Source organism: Ophidiomyces ophidiicola (assembly GCF_022830035.1).
Source record: "Ophidiomyces ophidiicola strain CBS 122913 chromosome Unknown scaffold_14, whole genome shotgun sequence".
In the NCBI taxonomy this organism is placed as follows: domain Eukaryota; kingdom Fungi; phylum Ascomycota; class Eurotiomycetes; order Onygenales; family Onygenaceae; genus Ophidiomyces; species Ophidiomyces ophidiicola.
Window position 1 is genome coordinate 313,575 of NW_026054654.1, and position 14,869 is coordinate 328,443.

The window sequence follows — 14,869 nt, forward strand, 5'->3', positions numbered from 1 at the left end:
TCTGGATTATTATTTTCTCATTCCTGTCTAGTTCATTTAATAATCATGGCTATTTCATAGGACTTGTCAATTACCTTCCAGCTACAGACAAGGCGCAGATATGATCATGATTGGTAAATAGTTGTCTTTCAGATATTATGGAGACCTCGGCGGTCAAGAGAAAGAGGCAATAATGTTTCTGCCTATTCTAATAAGGGGTGGACTCGAAGTTGCTCTTCTGTGACTGTATGGAGCACTCCGTACATAGCACATATTCCGTGCTCCGCACTCTAATCCTAGAGTTGGGGATACGCGCCGGGGGTGGGGGGCCTCAGACTTACCGGCCAGTCGACTATTATATGTAAAATGGTGACAGCCAGCGATTTGGAACCACTTGACTCCCTAGGAGCTAGGCATCTTCTGGCCAGGGGCAGCGTTAAGGTTGGGCACCTTGTTCAACAGCCCCATCAACAGTTGCTCGCCAGCCTCAGATATCTTCGGTAGGGTAGGATCGATTATTGTCCGCTCCCCTTGTTAAGATGGCTGACCACAATTATTTCAGTGCTGAATTTCTCTTTCAACCACAACCATGACCGAAGAGATCGCGACGACGAATGCTGAAGCAAGCGGGGAATATGACAGTTGCCAATTACCATTTTACAAACCATGGGAAGCTGACGTTATTGGCTGGGGATGTTCTGGGCGTGTCTATCGCTTTGACGAGAATGTATTTCCTGGCGGGAAGAACTATGCTATGGAATTCCTCGTAATGAATCCTGCAAGGCCTGGGGAGCTTGAAAATGAAATATATGCTCGCTTTCCAGATAGAAGGATATCATCCCAGGCTTCTCCCAATCAAGGGTTTACTTGTGACATAGATGACCCAAAGTGTGCTAGCCACCCACTAATAATGGGCAGAACCATCCAGTTACTATTGGCCCATCTTTTGCGGAAGCCTGACGCTCCGAGAAGGAGAGTGATGGGAAGCGTTCAGCCCACGTGAAAAGAGTGTGGAGTAGATTCTCTAGTATTATAGAAGTAATTAGTAAGTAACCAGTTAGACTCAGTATCAATAATAATCAGAGGCATCTTCAAAGTGGGCATCCAGATAGGTGTGCATTGCCGATAGATTCCATGTCGCTCAGCACCCCAGTGCTCACATCACAAAGGCGTATTCTTTTTAGGGGAGGGAAATACAGGACACATTCGCTGCATTCACCTTGACTGGGCTTCAATTACTCGTGCTGGTATTCTGTCTGTTGTTGTCCAGTCTGAGATTGATGTCGTGGGTTTGCCGAGGAATGAAGTCGGCCCACAAGCGAAACAAAATTATGAGCCAAGACAACAGAAAAGCACCCAGAAAGAACCTACGAACCAAGATCGAGATCCGCGATTCTTCAGCCCTTCAAACTTGTCAGTCATGAATGGCGCTCATCATCCCATCCTCAACGCCAATTCTGCTCTCGATCTTGATCTCACTGGCGCAATCCCAGCCCACCCTTTAGGCGTCAAGCCGTCTGGAAACGGGCTAACGGCGTCATGGAACTTGCGGGCATCCATTGGTCATTTTGGCATTCTGCCGGATGAACTGATATCTTTGCTGCTTGAGTCTTTGGACGAAAAAGCCCTGAGGGCCGTTGGTGCGACATGCAAGGCGTTGCACGCGTTCACGCGGAGCGAGGACTTGTGGAAAACGCTTTTTATAGAGTGAGTTGGCTGCCACAACTCAATTCTGTTTGATCTTCCCCTGGTTGCAAAACAGAATCGTCTGCGGATTGCACAAATGCCTGTTTGAATAGAGCGAAAGCTGCAACCAAGCGACGAAACTGTATCCAAATCTTCGGGGGATATTTGCTTGCAAGGTGCTATTGTGGCAGAATCTAACTAATACCGCAGGACATCCCCGTCGGACTTTATCTGGCGCGGCACATGGCGCTCCACGTATCTCAGTCTTCCTGACTCAAAGGTAGCTTCGCCAGATTGCTCGCATCTTTTTTCGGATGCTCTGCACCGGCCATTCTACTGCGCCCACATCTCGCTATCTCCCTACACGGAGAACATCCCAGCCAGAAATCAGATTTCACGGCTAGGAAATCTCACCTCAACCGAGTTTGACGATTCATGGGCAGATCGGCCATTTATTCTGACCGAGCCTGTCAAGACATGGCCGGTTTACAAGACATGGTCAATCGAAACACTTCTTAAGCAGTACGACAAGACTTTATTCCGCGCAGAAGCCGTAGATTGGCCGCTACGCACATATGTGGACTATATGAACAATAACTCTGATGAGAGCCCTCTGTACCTCTTTGATCGAAGCTTTGTATCAAAGATGGGTCTTGATACGGATGGGGAAAATGCAGCCTTCCTTCCACCCGCCTGTTTTGGCCGGGATCTATTCTCGGTCCTGGGGGCACAGCGTCCTGATAAGGAGTGGTTGATCATTGGGCCTGAACGAAGCGGGAGTACGTTTCATAAGGACCCCAATGCAACAAGCGCATGGAATGCCGTTATTACTGGGTCGAAATATTGGATTATGTTTCCCAGCTCAAGTTGTCTACCCCCGCCGCCAGGGGTGTATGTTTCGGCGGATCAGAGCGAAGTCACGTCACCGCTCAGCATCGCTGAATGGCTACTGAATTTCCATGCCGCCGCACGCAAGGTGCATGGCTGCATTGAAGGGATTTGCGAGGCGGGAGAGGTTCTTCATGTTCCCTCTGGGTGGTGGCATTTGGTTGTTAACTTAAGCCCGTCCATCGCAATCACACAAAATTTTGTTCCACGAAAGCACCTTGGAGCCGCACTTGAATTCTTGAGATATAAAGCCGATCAAGTCTCTGGATTTAAAAAGGACGTGGAAGATCCGTATGGAATATTCATTCAACGGATGCATGAGTCATATCCGGATTTACTGGAGAGGGCTATTAAAGAGATGGAGAGTAAAAAGAAAAGGAAATGGGACGAAATCGTCCGTACAAACGAAGAAGACCTTGATGATCGAAATGGAGGGTTCAGTTTTGGCTTTGGTGACGAAGGGAGTGATGTTGAAGTTCCGTGATATTGCAAAAAGCAAGGCAAAAAAGCTGTACATATAACCAACGCCATATATCCACTATTCTCCAATTGTCATCGTTTCATCACGCCGTATATACGCAAGCACGTAAAAGATTAGTGGCAGGAAGCGGATTTTGCCGCAGAGCCGGCACCAAAAGTCAGATATCCTAGGGCAGCACCAATACCAACAGCGATCATAACCCAGCCGTTATACGTCATAAAAAGAAGCCTGCAAATCCGTAAGTGCCCAAGTCTAGATAGACTTCCCAAGAGAAGGTCCACCTACATGATGAAGAAGCTGTAGAATACCTGAATACCATAGAGTACAGCAAGAACAATTTTATTGCGCCGGGCAATATGTTCGTTGTTGATGTTCCTTGCTGGAAAAAGGAGTGAGCTGGATTCGTTATCGGGACCCGCTTCGCAGCCGTCTTGTGGATGATATGCATGAGTTGAAGAGTTTGTCCCCAATTTTTATATAGATTTTCAAAACAAGGAGCATTTGGCATGCACCCGCCCGTCCAAACATGAGATGTATAGCACAAATCCAAAACTAGGAAGCGAGAATGAAAAAAAAGAGGATATCATACCGGAAGTTGGGCCTGAAACGAATGCTCTCGCGCCCTTTGTCTCATATCGCCTCGTCATTTCTCGCACAGCTTCGTAGCCAGCAGTCAACAGGATGACTGCAACGAGAGACAACAACAGCGAGATAGGCCCTGTAATCCGCCATTGACGGAACACCAGGCATAGATTTTTCGTAGACCACGTAAACAGCATCTGAGCAATCATGTCAGAAAGAAGGCTGAGAGCCGCGCCGTTGAGAAAGCCGTTAACGTACGTTCATGCTGCACTGGTCATTGCCCATATCCATGTCGCCGTGGCCACCGTGATTCATGATTATTGATTTTCTGGGTGAAGCTGATGGTGTTTCCTATAGTTTCTTCGTGTTCAAAGCCTCGTCCTCTTTATGCAGGAACTGGTTACGTGTACGGAGTAAGGGAGCTGTAGCTAGGAGGAATCGCGTTGGCAAGGAGCAAAACAACGGCTGTATATATGTATTATAGATGTATGTACAGTTCGTTGATAGACGCAAGAGAACCTTTGATGCATGCCCAGCGAAGTCACGATCAAACAGAGAATCGTCGCAGAGCTACGGCATCAGTCAGCCTTTATACAAGCCGGCATCCATCGGCTGCGGAGTCTCGTGTAAGGGCGGGCCGTGTGCAAACACGCCAAACACGCGACTCACCCAAACTGCCTCAAAAGCTCTCAGGCATCTCAGCAGATGCGACCCTGCACGCCCGCGAACTATTCCTGCTTCCCGCGACGCACCATCTGCAGAGCTCATCTCTTCCATCGTTGCTGTTGTGGCCGTCCTAGCGGCCACAAGCACCTTATAAATGGCCGAAAACATCCCACAGACCGCCACGGCAGCGGCGGCTGCCACCCCTTTGCCGGTAGCAACGCCGAACACAGGTCCCGATCAAGCTACGACGGCGCGCGGCGTGCCATACTATGAGAAGCTGCGCAGAGAGCTCCGTGAAACGTTGCAGAGGAAACGAATACTGGACAGAAATCTTGTGCGTTTTCACGTTTCCTTCCACTCACTGGCTCCGCTATGCATAGAGATGCGCAATATTGGAGATCACACTCCAGGGAATTTCCTAGGCTAATTAAATTATCCTGCATGAACTTAGGCCGCACTAGAAGAGTCTATCTACCGTTTCGAACACTCGTATCTCGAAGAGACCGGCGCTGGAAACATCATCAAGGGTTTCGACAACTACATCAAAGGCTCCACGGGCAGTTCTCTAAGCACGGCTGGCAGCCTTGGGGCCTCATTTGGTGGCGGAGCAAGCGGCGGAACATCGACACGGAGGAAAGGCCAGGTTTCGGATATGGATCGAGTGTTTTCTCGAAGTTCTGCAAGTTTCATGAGGGTTGGTCGAACCCCCGCCCTATGTACTTTTTACTTTCTTTTTTCTTTTTCAAATGCTTCTTCGAGTGGAGCAAAAGTCTTGAACTACGAGAGCAATATTTTAACCGGTGGAAACTAACCATGGTTGTTATTCTATGTCAGGACTCCCCCGCACCCTCCAGCGCCCACACCACCCCTTCCCACGCAGCAACACCCACCTACTCCGGCCCCAGCGGGCCTAATACAAAAGACACCTCTGCTCCAAATAGCGTTAAGGGTGCGTCAACAAGCAAGAACAAGAAGAAAGCTGCTGGAGGCACCGCTTCTGCCCGAGATAGGGAGGATGATGACGAAGGTGGTGATTCGAAGCCGCCAGTAAAACGACTCAAAATTACGTATGGGCGAGGGGAATAAAGAGAGGACAAAAAGCTTTTTTGTTTTTTGGGAAACACTTCGTGGTGTTGTGGTAGGTAAAAACGGAGGTTGGCTTTTTCTACTTTCCGGTGCCGAGGCGTGTTTGATATGCTGGGAGCATTGAGCGACGGTGTTTTTAAAGGGCTTTTTTTGTTGACTTGAATACCCGATGCCTGAGGTGGGTGGCCTACCTGCTGATAGACGGAATTTTGACCTAAAGCGGCGTAGCTAGGGTTGGTTTATTAAGGGATCTATGACCGGTGGGCGAGCTTTGTATCTTTCACCTAGATTTATAACTTGAGTAGGACTCTTGAATACCACGGATCTCCCATATAGAGAATGAATTCTCTAGCTAATAATAATAATATAGTTCGCAGCACCACGCAGCCTATTCTAGGAGCGACCATGTATCAACCTTGTCCAGAGCCGAAAGAACAACGAAATATATATATAGGCGAGCAAAGACAAAGAGGGGAATTCTGTCAGGCTGTCATAATTACATCGGCAACACACTAGGGAAACAATAAGCACCCTGCGGCGCATATCAGAGCTGCAGACGATATGTAGCGACTTCGAACGGCCGCAACTCAATATGGATATTGGCTTCACATTTTCCCTTCTGGATGCATAATTCATCCAGATCATCCTCAAGGATATTGCACTTGTACGCCTTCTTGATAGGCAACGTCACGCTAATCGTGCCGCGACTCTTGCCGCCTGTCGAGTCGTAAATGCGAATAATAATACTCCTTCCTGGTCGGCGCTCAAGCTCTCCACGAGATACGTCCTCATCGTCCTCGCCACGCTTGATTGCATCAAGAATAAGGCTTGGAGAACCGGATAATTGGATCGCTTTGAAAAGATTATTGGCTTCAGTTCCGGAGCATGGATAGACAACCAATGGGTTATTGAAGTTGTATCCAGCACGAACAGTGCGGTAATCGAGAGGACCAGAGTGAGGCATGATCGCATAACGAATGTGATGACGACCCATGTCGGCATTGCCGTCAGGAGCTTTGGGGGCACGAAGAAGGGACAGACGCATCAAGTTTCCACATGTCGCGAAACCATACTTGGAGTCATTCAGAATGGAAACGCCATAGTCGCTTTCTGACAAATCCGCCCATTTGTGGCAGCAGACTTCGAATTTCGCCATATCCCAGCTTAGAAAATATGTCAGCAACTTGGTAAATTTGAATGGAGGGGAAAAAACGTTACCTGGTATTATAATGAGTTGGTCTCTTAGTGATTGCGTACTGCGTCTCATATGACGCTTCCGTGTTGACGATATCAACTGGGAATTCGACTTTCAGGAACTTCATGGTCTCTCGCCATTCAACTTCAGAGTTCATTTCGACAAATGCTGGAGTGTCACCCTGTGCTTCTGTCAAACTGATCGTGGTCTTAACCCAGCTCGCATCGCTGATTTTCGTTTCTGTCACCACGCTCACCCGGTGCGGTCCCTGCTCTGCGATCTTAGTGGAACCAGAGGTCAACTCCTTGCGGGAATCAAGATGGAAAACTTCCACATCCCAGGCTTGCCAGTAAAGAGGCTTGTCATCAAAGATAACAAGCTGATTGGCTTTCTTCCCTTTAGGAATGATTTCCCGATTCGCCTTCCGATCGAACAGAGTTGTTATCACACCGTCAGCAACTTGCAATGACAGCGCTGCATTTTCAAGTTGGAATACCCCATTTTTAACCTCTTTTACGCTCAGTGATGTGGCCGTGGAGGAGCTAAGTGGCTCTGCAGTAACCACTCCCATCCCTCCACTAGCGAGGGCATACTGCGGCGTGCCAGATGCTAAACTCGGCTCATCCAACCTTACTATCTCAGTTCGATCCCAAGGCAAAGTATTGACAGCTACAAGCTTCTTCTTCGAGGCACCCTCTGGAGCAAACCCGAGAACTTTTGAAGCCTCTCCTTTAAGCTTTTTCGCCGTCTCAAAAACCTCTGCGTAGATTTTGTCCGAGTCATCATAGCAGATCTCAATTGAACTACCCGGCAGGCAATCGTGGAACTGGCATAAAAGCACAGCCTCCCACATTTCGTCCAGCTGCTTCTTAGGGTACTTATATTTTGAGTCCTTTAGAGTAGCTAGAGTGGCAAATAGCTCCAAATCACGAAGTACAAATTCCGACTTGCGGTTATTGAGCTTATTATTCGCTTGGGTCGTATATGTACCACGATGCAATTCGAAATATAGCTCTCCGTACCAGGTAACAAAATCAGTGCCATTGGCCGCTTTCTCTTCAAGCTGGCCGAAAAAGTCGTTGACAGAGCTACCCATGGTCACTCGAGGTAGAAGGCCAACTTTGTCACTCATTCCACGAAGTCGTCGCAGCTTTTCAATATGCTCGAAGGTTGGACCACCACCACCATCACCCTTCCCAAAAACAAGCAGAGAAGTGTTGTCCTGATCCATGGATTTGTGTTGTGTAATACTGCGCCTGACGTCTCCAAAATGAGCGCTAGCGGTATATGTCTCTGCTGGGGTCATATGGCACAGTACCTGGCTGCCGTCTGGCGACACCCAATTGAATGTAGTGTGGGGGAAGTTGTTGATGTTATTCCAGCTGAGCTTCTGGGTAAAGAAACGGCTCATATTTGCTAACCTACATAGCTGCGGCAGCTGCGAGGAGTAACCAAAAGTATCTGGGAGCCAAAATACGGAGCAACGTTCGCCGAAACGACTTTCAAAGTATCGTTGCCCGTACAAGAACTGACGCACAAGGGACTCGCCACTGGGCATGTTCGTATCATGCTCAACCCAGCTGCCGCCAATTGGTTGGAAGCGACCTTTCTTCACCCAGTATTTGACTCTGTCAAATGCATAGGGGTAGCCGTCTTCTAGCCATTTGAACTGCTGGGCCTGGGAACAACAAAATCGAAATTCTGGGTATCGTTCCATCAAGTCACACTGAGTAGACCAAGATCTGGCTACTTTGCGTTTTGTTTCTGCGAATGGCCAGAGCCAACAAGAGTCTATGTGGCAGTGGCCAATCCCAAACACAAGGGGTTTTCCTTCAGTTTTATAGACGTCTGCCGTATTAACCAGTGAGCCCAGATACTGCTCAGCAAGCTTGCGTGCCTCTTTGATGGATTCTTGACTCCCGTTCCCGTCAATAAAAGCATCCATCATGGCGTTTCCGATGCGTAAAGCTTCGTGGGACTGCCATGCATCCCCGGGGAACTCTCTCGCAGCATCTAGATTCAAGATTTAATACAGCTCCCCCAAATCGAATCCAGGCAGGGGAAGCATACCTCCAATCATCCAGAAATCATAATACAGAGCTCGAGCTTCAAGGTTGACCGCTGTAATGCGAGCAGTGTTGAGCTGGAAATACCTGTTTGGATTTGGTGGTTGGATAATATCTGCATCTGCATTTCCAAACATGCCATTGCATGCCATTTCAATGTAGAATAGGTGCTCCTTCCCATCTCTAAAGCTATCCGGTAAGATCCATTCGACTCTCTCGCCTCCGCCAGTCAAGCCTTGTAGCGGACGTCCATCATCAGACCAAACCAAACCCTCGTTGTTAGCATCCCAATGGAACTCGAGCCGCTCTTTTTTCCTCATATCTTCAGGCACTGTGAGTCCGATCTTGAACCAATGGGTCGACCAACTTGGTCCAAAGGATTCTCCCCTCCTAGTGGGCCTAAACTCCTTGGAGACGACATCTTCGAAGCCAGGTCGTTCTAGATTGGGAACGGAGTAGACGGAAAGCTTGACATGGTTTTCATCGTCATTTGTAGCTTCGAAGTACTTGCTGTAGTCGGCGACAGCGGGCGCAATTGCGGATCAATGGTTAGCCCTGGTCTTTCCTGTACCTCGGAAGGGCGACAGCAGAGGGGGAAGGGCAACACGAGAGTCTAGGCAACATACGCAACCAGATTCTGGCCCTGGTACTGCCCTGTTGCAGTGAACTGGCGAAGACGGTCCCTGTATATCCCACTAATCTTCTGGCCCACTGGCTTGTCGGCGAAGGTTGGGTAGTTGCTGGGAGCTCCGCGTGGGGCTTCCCCGCCCATGGTTGCGGGTGTATAGAAAGTAATTATAGCTTCTAGGGTTCACGAATGATAAGTAGCTGGTGTTCTTCGAAGAGGTGAGGTTGTTTTCATCAAAGGAGCAGCAGGATGGCTGCGTGCGGGGAGAACAGGGCGGGCGTGCTACTTATGTGTACGCTGCAGCTTCCTGGCGGCGAGCGGGGTCGCCAGCCACTTTAGCCTGGAGTTTCACCCGTTGCAGCTTCTGCCCAGACCTGTCAGCTGCGGCCATCACCAGAGTGTGGTGCTTGCTCGCAGTTGCTGGTTTCTTGCCGACAGCACACTGCCTGCCGTTGGCGTGATCAGGCCGATCTACTCCATACGCGCTTCATCACCCGGACTCCATGGACTGCTCCACGGCTGCTGGTTTTTGGCCCTTGGCTCTGCCCACATGACACCTCCCGCCGCCACTGGACCTGGTTCCTTAGCAATTGTCTCGCTACTGTGGATCATCCGCACTGCAGGATCGAGGCCTTCCAGGGCCCAGAAACAAGGAACAGTGAGCGCGTGAAGGGAGATCGCTAAGAACCAAGTACTGCTCCATACTCCGCACGCAAGACGAATCCTCAATTTCTTCCTGGCAGGTGGCATCCTCTGACCTTTTTCCCTACCACGAATACAGAGACATTGAATTTGTTTTCAAGCCCGACACGCTTCGCCATCATCCCCCTACAATGTACGGAGTACGGTTCTTCGGATACCTTGGAAGTAACGACAACCATGGTTTATATCTTCTTATCACCGACCTGGTAGTATCCTTGACTTTACGCGGTGTACACCTTTTTCTTGACTGAAGGCTGTCCTTTAGGCATGCATGGCTGCCTCCTGACAAATGGAGCTAGGATCTCCTATAACATTGTTGCCGCCTGCCGGGCAAAGCCACCCATTTCTGGTGTAGATAGCTGCTCCATACTCCGTACTATGGAACAGTCTTTCTCGGGCCAGGCAAGCAGACACCCATCAGTAATAACCCTTCCATTTGCGATATTCCCGGACAAGAGAAGATAGGCTTTGTTGTGAAGTCTTCATGTTTATCTCGAACTATGCGCAACATCAAATAGACTATTCTAGCCTGAATACGTGTCACTGAGATATCTGGCAACTTCTTGAATTGCCTGTGGTTTCGACTGTGTCGCCCAAGGTAAGGATGCATTTCACAGAAGGTCTTCAAGGGTTACTTTGCCCTTCTCAATTCTACGTAGTTTCTAAACATTCCCGTAGCTAGTACTCGGAATAGCGCGCGGAGCTATTAGAAAGGCCCGGCCAGAAGGCTGATGGCGGTATCTTCCCGTGCGCCCAAGATTGTTGACGTGCTGATGCCATCGAGGCCAGCCTATGAGGTTCGCGGTGGCGACGCTGGAGAAACGTTGATCCGCAACATCAAACCCGCCGAATTTCAGGCTCTGAAGCCGTTGTTCGCCATCACAGCCATCGTTCAATAATATTTACTGCTCAGTCGCCTAGTACTTGAAATCTATCTACCCCTAGTACTAAGCCACCTCTAGTCGTTTCCCTTGTTGCGGAAGTTTTTGTGATCGTTCTCTTCTCGGCAGCCCGAAGTCTGATAACCCGGCCTAGCCTGCTCCCCCTACTCACTCTCGGTATGAGTTTGACCAACGTTGCCCGGAGCACGGTGCCAACACAGAGAGTTATTTTGCGATGTACGCGACCCTCGTACCTATCTATCTCATGGTTAAGTACTGACCCAGGGCTCTTTATAGCTCGCTCCCGGCTTGCTAGCACTCTCGTCGCACACTCCGCCCTCAATGCCCGCCTAAATGGCAATCAATTACCATCGCGCATCCCTGCGTTAGCTTTTCTAATCCCGCAACAGCGATGGTACGCCACGGACCCTTCTACATCTCATGGACCGGGTGCCCCGCACAACTTTCCGCCTCCTGGGTTCAACGCGGAGCAGGCGAAAAAGCCGCTCGCGAAAGGAGCTGCCTCTCAACCCTCCAATGCGTCAAGCTCACCGGCTACGGAGGCGACCAATGCCCAAGCTCTGAAACCATCTGAAAAGAAACCAAAGGCCGATGGCGTAAAAGCCGTTGCAAAACCTGAAGAGACAAGTCTTAGCACGGAAGCTGCTGCTAAAGCGGTTGAGGAGCCAAAGGAGCCTAAGAAGCTTACGCTCGGTCAGAAGATTAAGAAGGAGGCTCAGCATTACTGGGATGGTACGAAGCTGTTGGCTACAGAAGTCAAAATCAGTACGAGGCTCGCCGTGAAGATGGCTGCTGGCTATGAACTTAGTCGGAGAGAGAATAGACAGGTTTGGCCCTCCTTCTGGGAACCTGCTGCTACGAGCATTCACTGATTCTTTTACATAGCTTGAACGTACGGTGAAGGATTTGGGCCGTCTTGTTCCATTTTCCGTATTCGTGATTATCCCTTTCGCGGAGTTACTCATTCCGTTCGTGATTAAACTATTCCCCAATTTCCTTCCAAGCACCTACGAAGCTCAAAAATCCAAGGATGCGAAGGCAGCGAGCTTGAGAGATACCCGCAAGGAGGTGTCATCCTTCCTCCGTAATACGCTTAAAGAAACCGGACTGCCGGTCAGCCCGACAAATGCAAAGAGGGAAGAATTTACTGAATTTTTTAGGAAGGTTCGCGCTACAGGTGAGGATCCAAGCCCAGAAGATGTCATCACTGTGTGCAAGATCTTCAAGGATGACCTTACGTTGGACAATCTTTCTCGTCCACAGCTGGTTGGGATGTGCAAGTACATGAACCTGAACACTTTTGGTACCGACGCCATGCTAAGATATAACATTCGCCACCGGATGCGTCAAATCAAACGCGATGACCGGGCTATTTCTTTTGAAGGCGTTGACTCCCTGTTAGTCACCGAGCTCCAGACAGCTTGTGCTTCTCGCGGGTTGAGGACACATGGCCTTTCGCCGGCTCGGCTACGGGAAGATTTGAGCATGTGGCTCGACTTGCGACTTAAGAAAGGTGTTCCATCTACGCTCCTCGTATTGAGCAACGCCTACATGTATACGCAGCAGTCGCAAGAGTACGAGATTTCTTCGCAAATCGACGCTCTGAAGGCTGTGCTTTCGAGCATACCCGAAGAACTATTCCACGAGATTGAGTTGGAAGTTCACAATGCTGAGGGTGTCGCTACGAACAAGCAACGCCTCGAAGTCCTCAAGGAGCAAGAAGAGCTGATTGAGGAAGAGAACGAGCAGATCACCGAGAACCAGGAGCAGGGTATGTCTTCGCCCAAGGATAACCAGAATATCGATGAAAAAGAAGACAAAGTTGCTGCAAGCGGCGATTCGCAGCATTCGTCGACACAGATGGCCCAAGAATCAGAGGCCGCGGAAGCAGAAAAGGATCTTTCCAAGCAACGGAAAGAGAAGAACATGGAGTAGGCGTTGTTTCCGGCGGAGATTTTGATATTTCACACTCTTGCCTATCGATTCTAATACCCTGACCTGGGCCCATCTGGAATGCGCATTGCGGCGCCATGTGCCGGCTCTCTGCCGGCTACATTCATTTTTCATTTCTCTTTTGTATGTACTATGACGATTTATATCTCCCGGCTGGGCCTCCTTTTTCCATTCCGGCGAGTACGAGGAGCTGAGGGTTTTGCGTTCTTGCCACGGTTGGCATATAGACTGGCGGATATTGAGACTTAGGATTTTTCATCTACCCTGACCTCTGGCGGTTGCAATATACCATGTGTAGATAGGAGCGAAGTTTACCACAAATACAAGCATGTGTTGGATCCTTCTGTCTTCATGCAGCGTGCAGCCAGTCTTGTTCCTGTCTGCCCCTGTCTGACATCCGATGATTAGTTACCTAGTTACTAACCTCGGCTCGCACGTCGCCGGGCGCGATTGAAACGCACCGCCGAACCTCCGCGACTCACGGCCTTTAGCCCGCGTTTTAAAATGGCGCTCGTCGTCTGCGGCGATGAGTCTGTTGCTGCTGCTCGGAGGCCTTTCCCTATACGGCGGCGCTCGATTTCCAGTCCGCTCAAGGTTGCTCCCGCTGAAGCGTCTGCGAAGGTTGCTGAGAACCATGGCGCCCTTGTCGCGGGCGTCGCTGGTGAGTGCTGCCCTTGGCCATCCGTGCGGAGACCGCGACTGATGCTTGTCTGTCGGGCGGTAGGACGCCATCCAGCGCCTGCGAGCGTATGTGCCGCCGCCCACGACCTACGATAGTGTGCCGGCGTCGAGGCGGGCGGCCGTGCTGCTGCTGCTGTACGCCGACCGGACGGGCGATCTGCGGGTGGTGCTCACGATCCGAGCCAGCACGCTCAAGACATGTAACGAACACACTCGGCCCGCCATACTCTGCTCTGCACAGACGCGCCGTTCGCTGACATCTGGTGTCCCCAAGATCCCAATCAAGCCGCGCTGCCTGGCGGCAAAGCCGACTTCTTCCGCGAGACGGCCTTCGAAACCGCCCGCCGCGAAGCCAACGAAGAAATCGGTCTGCCGGCCCTCGACCAGCCGTTGCCGGCGCCGTTCCGCGTCGAGCATCTCTGCGAGCTGCCAGCCAACCTGTCGGTAACGGAAATCGTTGTCCGGCCGTGTGTCGCGCTGCTGCATTCCCACGACGCTGCCACCGGCGCCAACGCCGACCCGGAGGATGCCTTCATGCCACGGCTCGATGCAAAGGAGGTCGCCGCTGTCTTCACTGGGCCGTTTCACAATTTCCTGAAGTCGAGCGACGAGGCCCGGGGGGCCCATGCCGACAACCTGCCCGGGTCGCCAACCGACTGGTATGAGGGAGTGTGGACCGAGTGGACTTCCGCGCCCTGGAGGAGTATGTTGCCCGGGCCAAAGAAACGCTTTCAAACTACCTATGTATTAACTAACCGGCTGCAGTGCATAACTTCTTCGTTCCCATCACTAATCAAAAGGTAATCATATCCCGACAAAAGAGCTGGGAGCAGGACGCGCCGGCCGCTCACGGCACACCCGACAGCGGCCCCCAGAGGACGACTCTGGGTCTGGAGCGATACCGGGTCTTTGGCTTGACGGCACGGATCCTAGTCGATGCAGCCAGAGTAGCATATGGCGAAACACCTGAGTTCGAGCATAACTCACAACTGGGTGACGAAGACATGATCTGGCGGCTCACCAAACTAGGCCGGTTCGCCGGCACCAGGGACCAAAACGGCCCGCTCACGAAAGAGGTATTCCGAAGGGCTTCGAAATTATCCTAGAAATACTCTGTATATTCGCAGACCTTTTTCTTTCTTCCCTGTTTTGTTTTTTTCCCGGTTTTTAGACTACGGCAATATGTTGGTGGGTGTTCTTGCATTCGTCCTACGAACGCGAATAGGAAGCTTGTTTCCCCTGCAAATGTCACCGGCGATGTGGAAACACTGTGACGGCTATGGCAGGGTCTTTTTCTGGGCTTGATCTCCGGCGCTGAGCGTTTTCATCGAGCGACCTTGGGCCGGTGGCTTGCCTTTAGCTTTTTTTTTCTCT

General features: G+C 50.5%; 6 protein-coding genes across 6 annotated transcripts; 4 read left to right on the forward strand and 2 right to left on the reverse strand.

Annotated features, from left to right (window-relative positions):
• Positions 1-568: 568 nt before the first annotated feature.
• LOZ57_003904 (uncharacterized protein) lies at positions 569-3,037 on the forward strand (the record flags this gene model as incomplete). Its single annotated transcript, XM_049252951.1, has 3 exons — positions 569-674; positions 1,164-1,686; positions 1,876-3,037. The coding sequence occupies 3 exons, from the start codon at positions 569-571 to the stop codon at positions 3,035-3,037; spliced, it is 1,791 nt and encodes a 596-aa protein (XP_049108120.1).
• Positions 3,038-3,147: 110 nt separating this feature from the next.
• CTR2 (copper transpport protein) lies at positions 3,148-3,931 on the reverse strand (the record flags this gene model as incomplete). Its single annotated transcript, XM_049252952.1, has 4 exons — positions 3,148-3,262; positions 3,320-3,413; positions 3,624-3,813; positions 3,875-3,931. The coding sequence occupies 4 exons, from the start codon at positions 3,929-3,931 to the stop codon at positions 3,148-3,150; spliced, it is 456 nt and encodes a 151-aa protein (XP_049108121.1).
• A 505-nt stretch (positions 3,932-4,436) lies between these two features.
• EAF6 (chromatin modification- protein eaf6) lies at positions 4,437-5,368 on the forward strand (the record flags this gene model as incomplete). Its single annotated transcript, XM_049252953.1, has 3 exons — positions 4,437-4,616; positions 4,734-4,976; positions 5,117-5,368. The coding sequence occupies 3 exons, from the start codon at positions 4,437-4,439 to the stop codon at positions 5,366-5,368; spliced, it is 675 nt and encodes a 224-aa protein (XP_049108122.1).
• A 544-nt stretch (positions 5,369-5,912) lies between these two features.
• On the reverse strand, positions 5,913-9,401 carry AMS1 (Glycoside hydrolase, 38 vacuolar alpha mannosidase; the record flags this gene model as incomplete). The annotated part of the gene is made up of 4 exons (XM_049252954.1): positions 5,913-6,531; positions 6,587-8,576; positions 8,634-9,139; positions 9,256-9,401. 4 exons carry the CDS (start codon positions 9,399-9,401, stop codon positions 5,913-5,915), a joined length of 3,261 nt encoding a protein of 1,086 aa, XP_049108123.1.
• A 1,289-nt stretch (positions 9,402-10,690) lies between these two features.
• YLH47 (LETM1 domain-containing protein ylh47) lies at positions 10,691-12,796 on the forward strand (the record flags this gene model as incomplete). The annotated part of the gene is made up of 4 exons (XM_049252955.1): positions 10,691-10,830; positions 10,905-11,077; positions 11,138-11,688; positions 11,747-12,796. The coding sequence occupies 4 exons, from the start codon at positions 10,691-10,693 to the stop codon at positions 12,794-12,796; spliced, it is 1,914 nt and encodes a 637-aa protein (XP_049108124.1).
• A 522-nt stretch (positions 12,797-13,318) lies between these two features.
• Positions 13,319-14,601, forward strand: PCD1 (8-oxo-dGTP diphosphatase; the record flags this gene model as incomplete). Its single annotated transcript, XM_049252956.1, has 3 exons — positions 13,319-13,475; positions 13,770-14,198; positions 14,261-14,601. 3 exons carry the CDS (start codon positions 13,319-13,321, stop codon positions 14,599-14,601), a joined length of 927 nt encoding a protein of 308 aa, XP_049108125.1.
• Between the last annotated feature and the right edge of the window lie 268 nt (positions 14,602-14,869).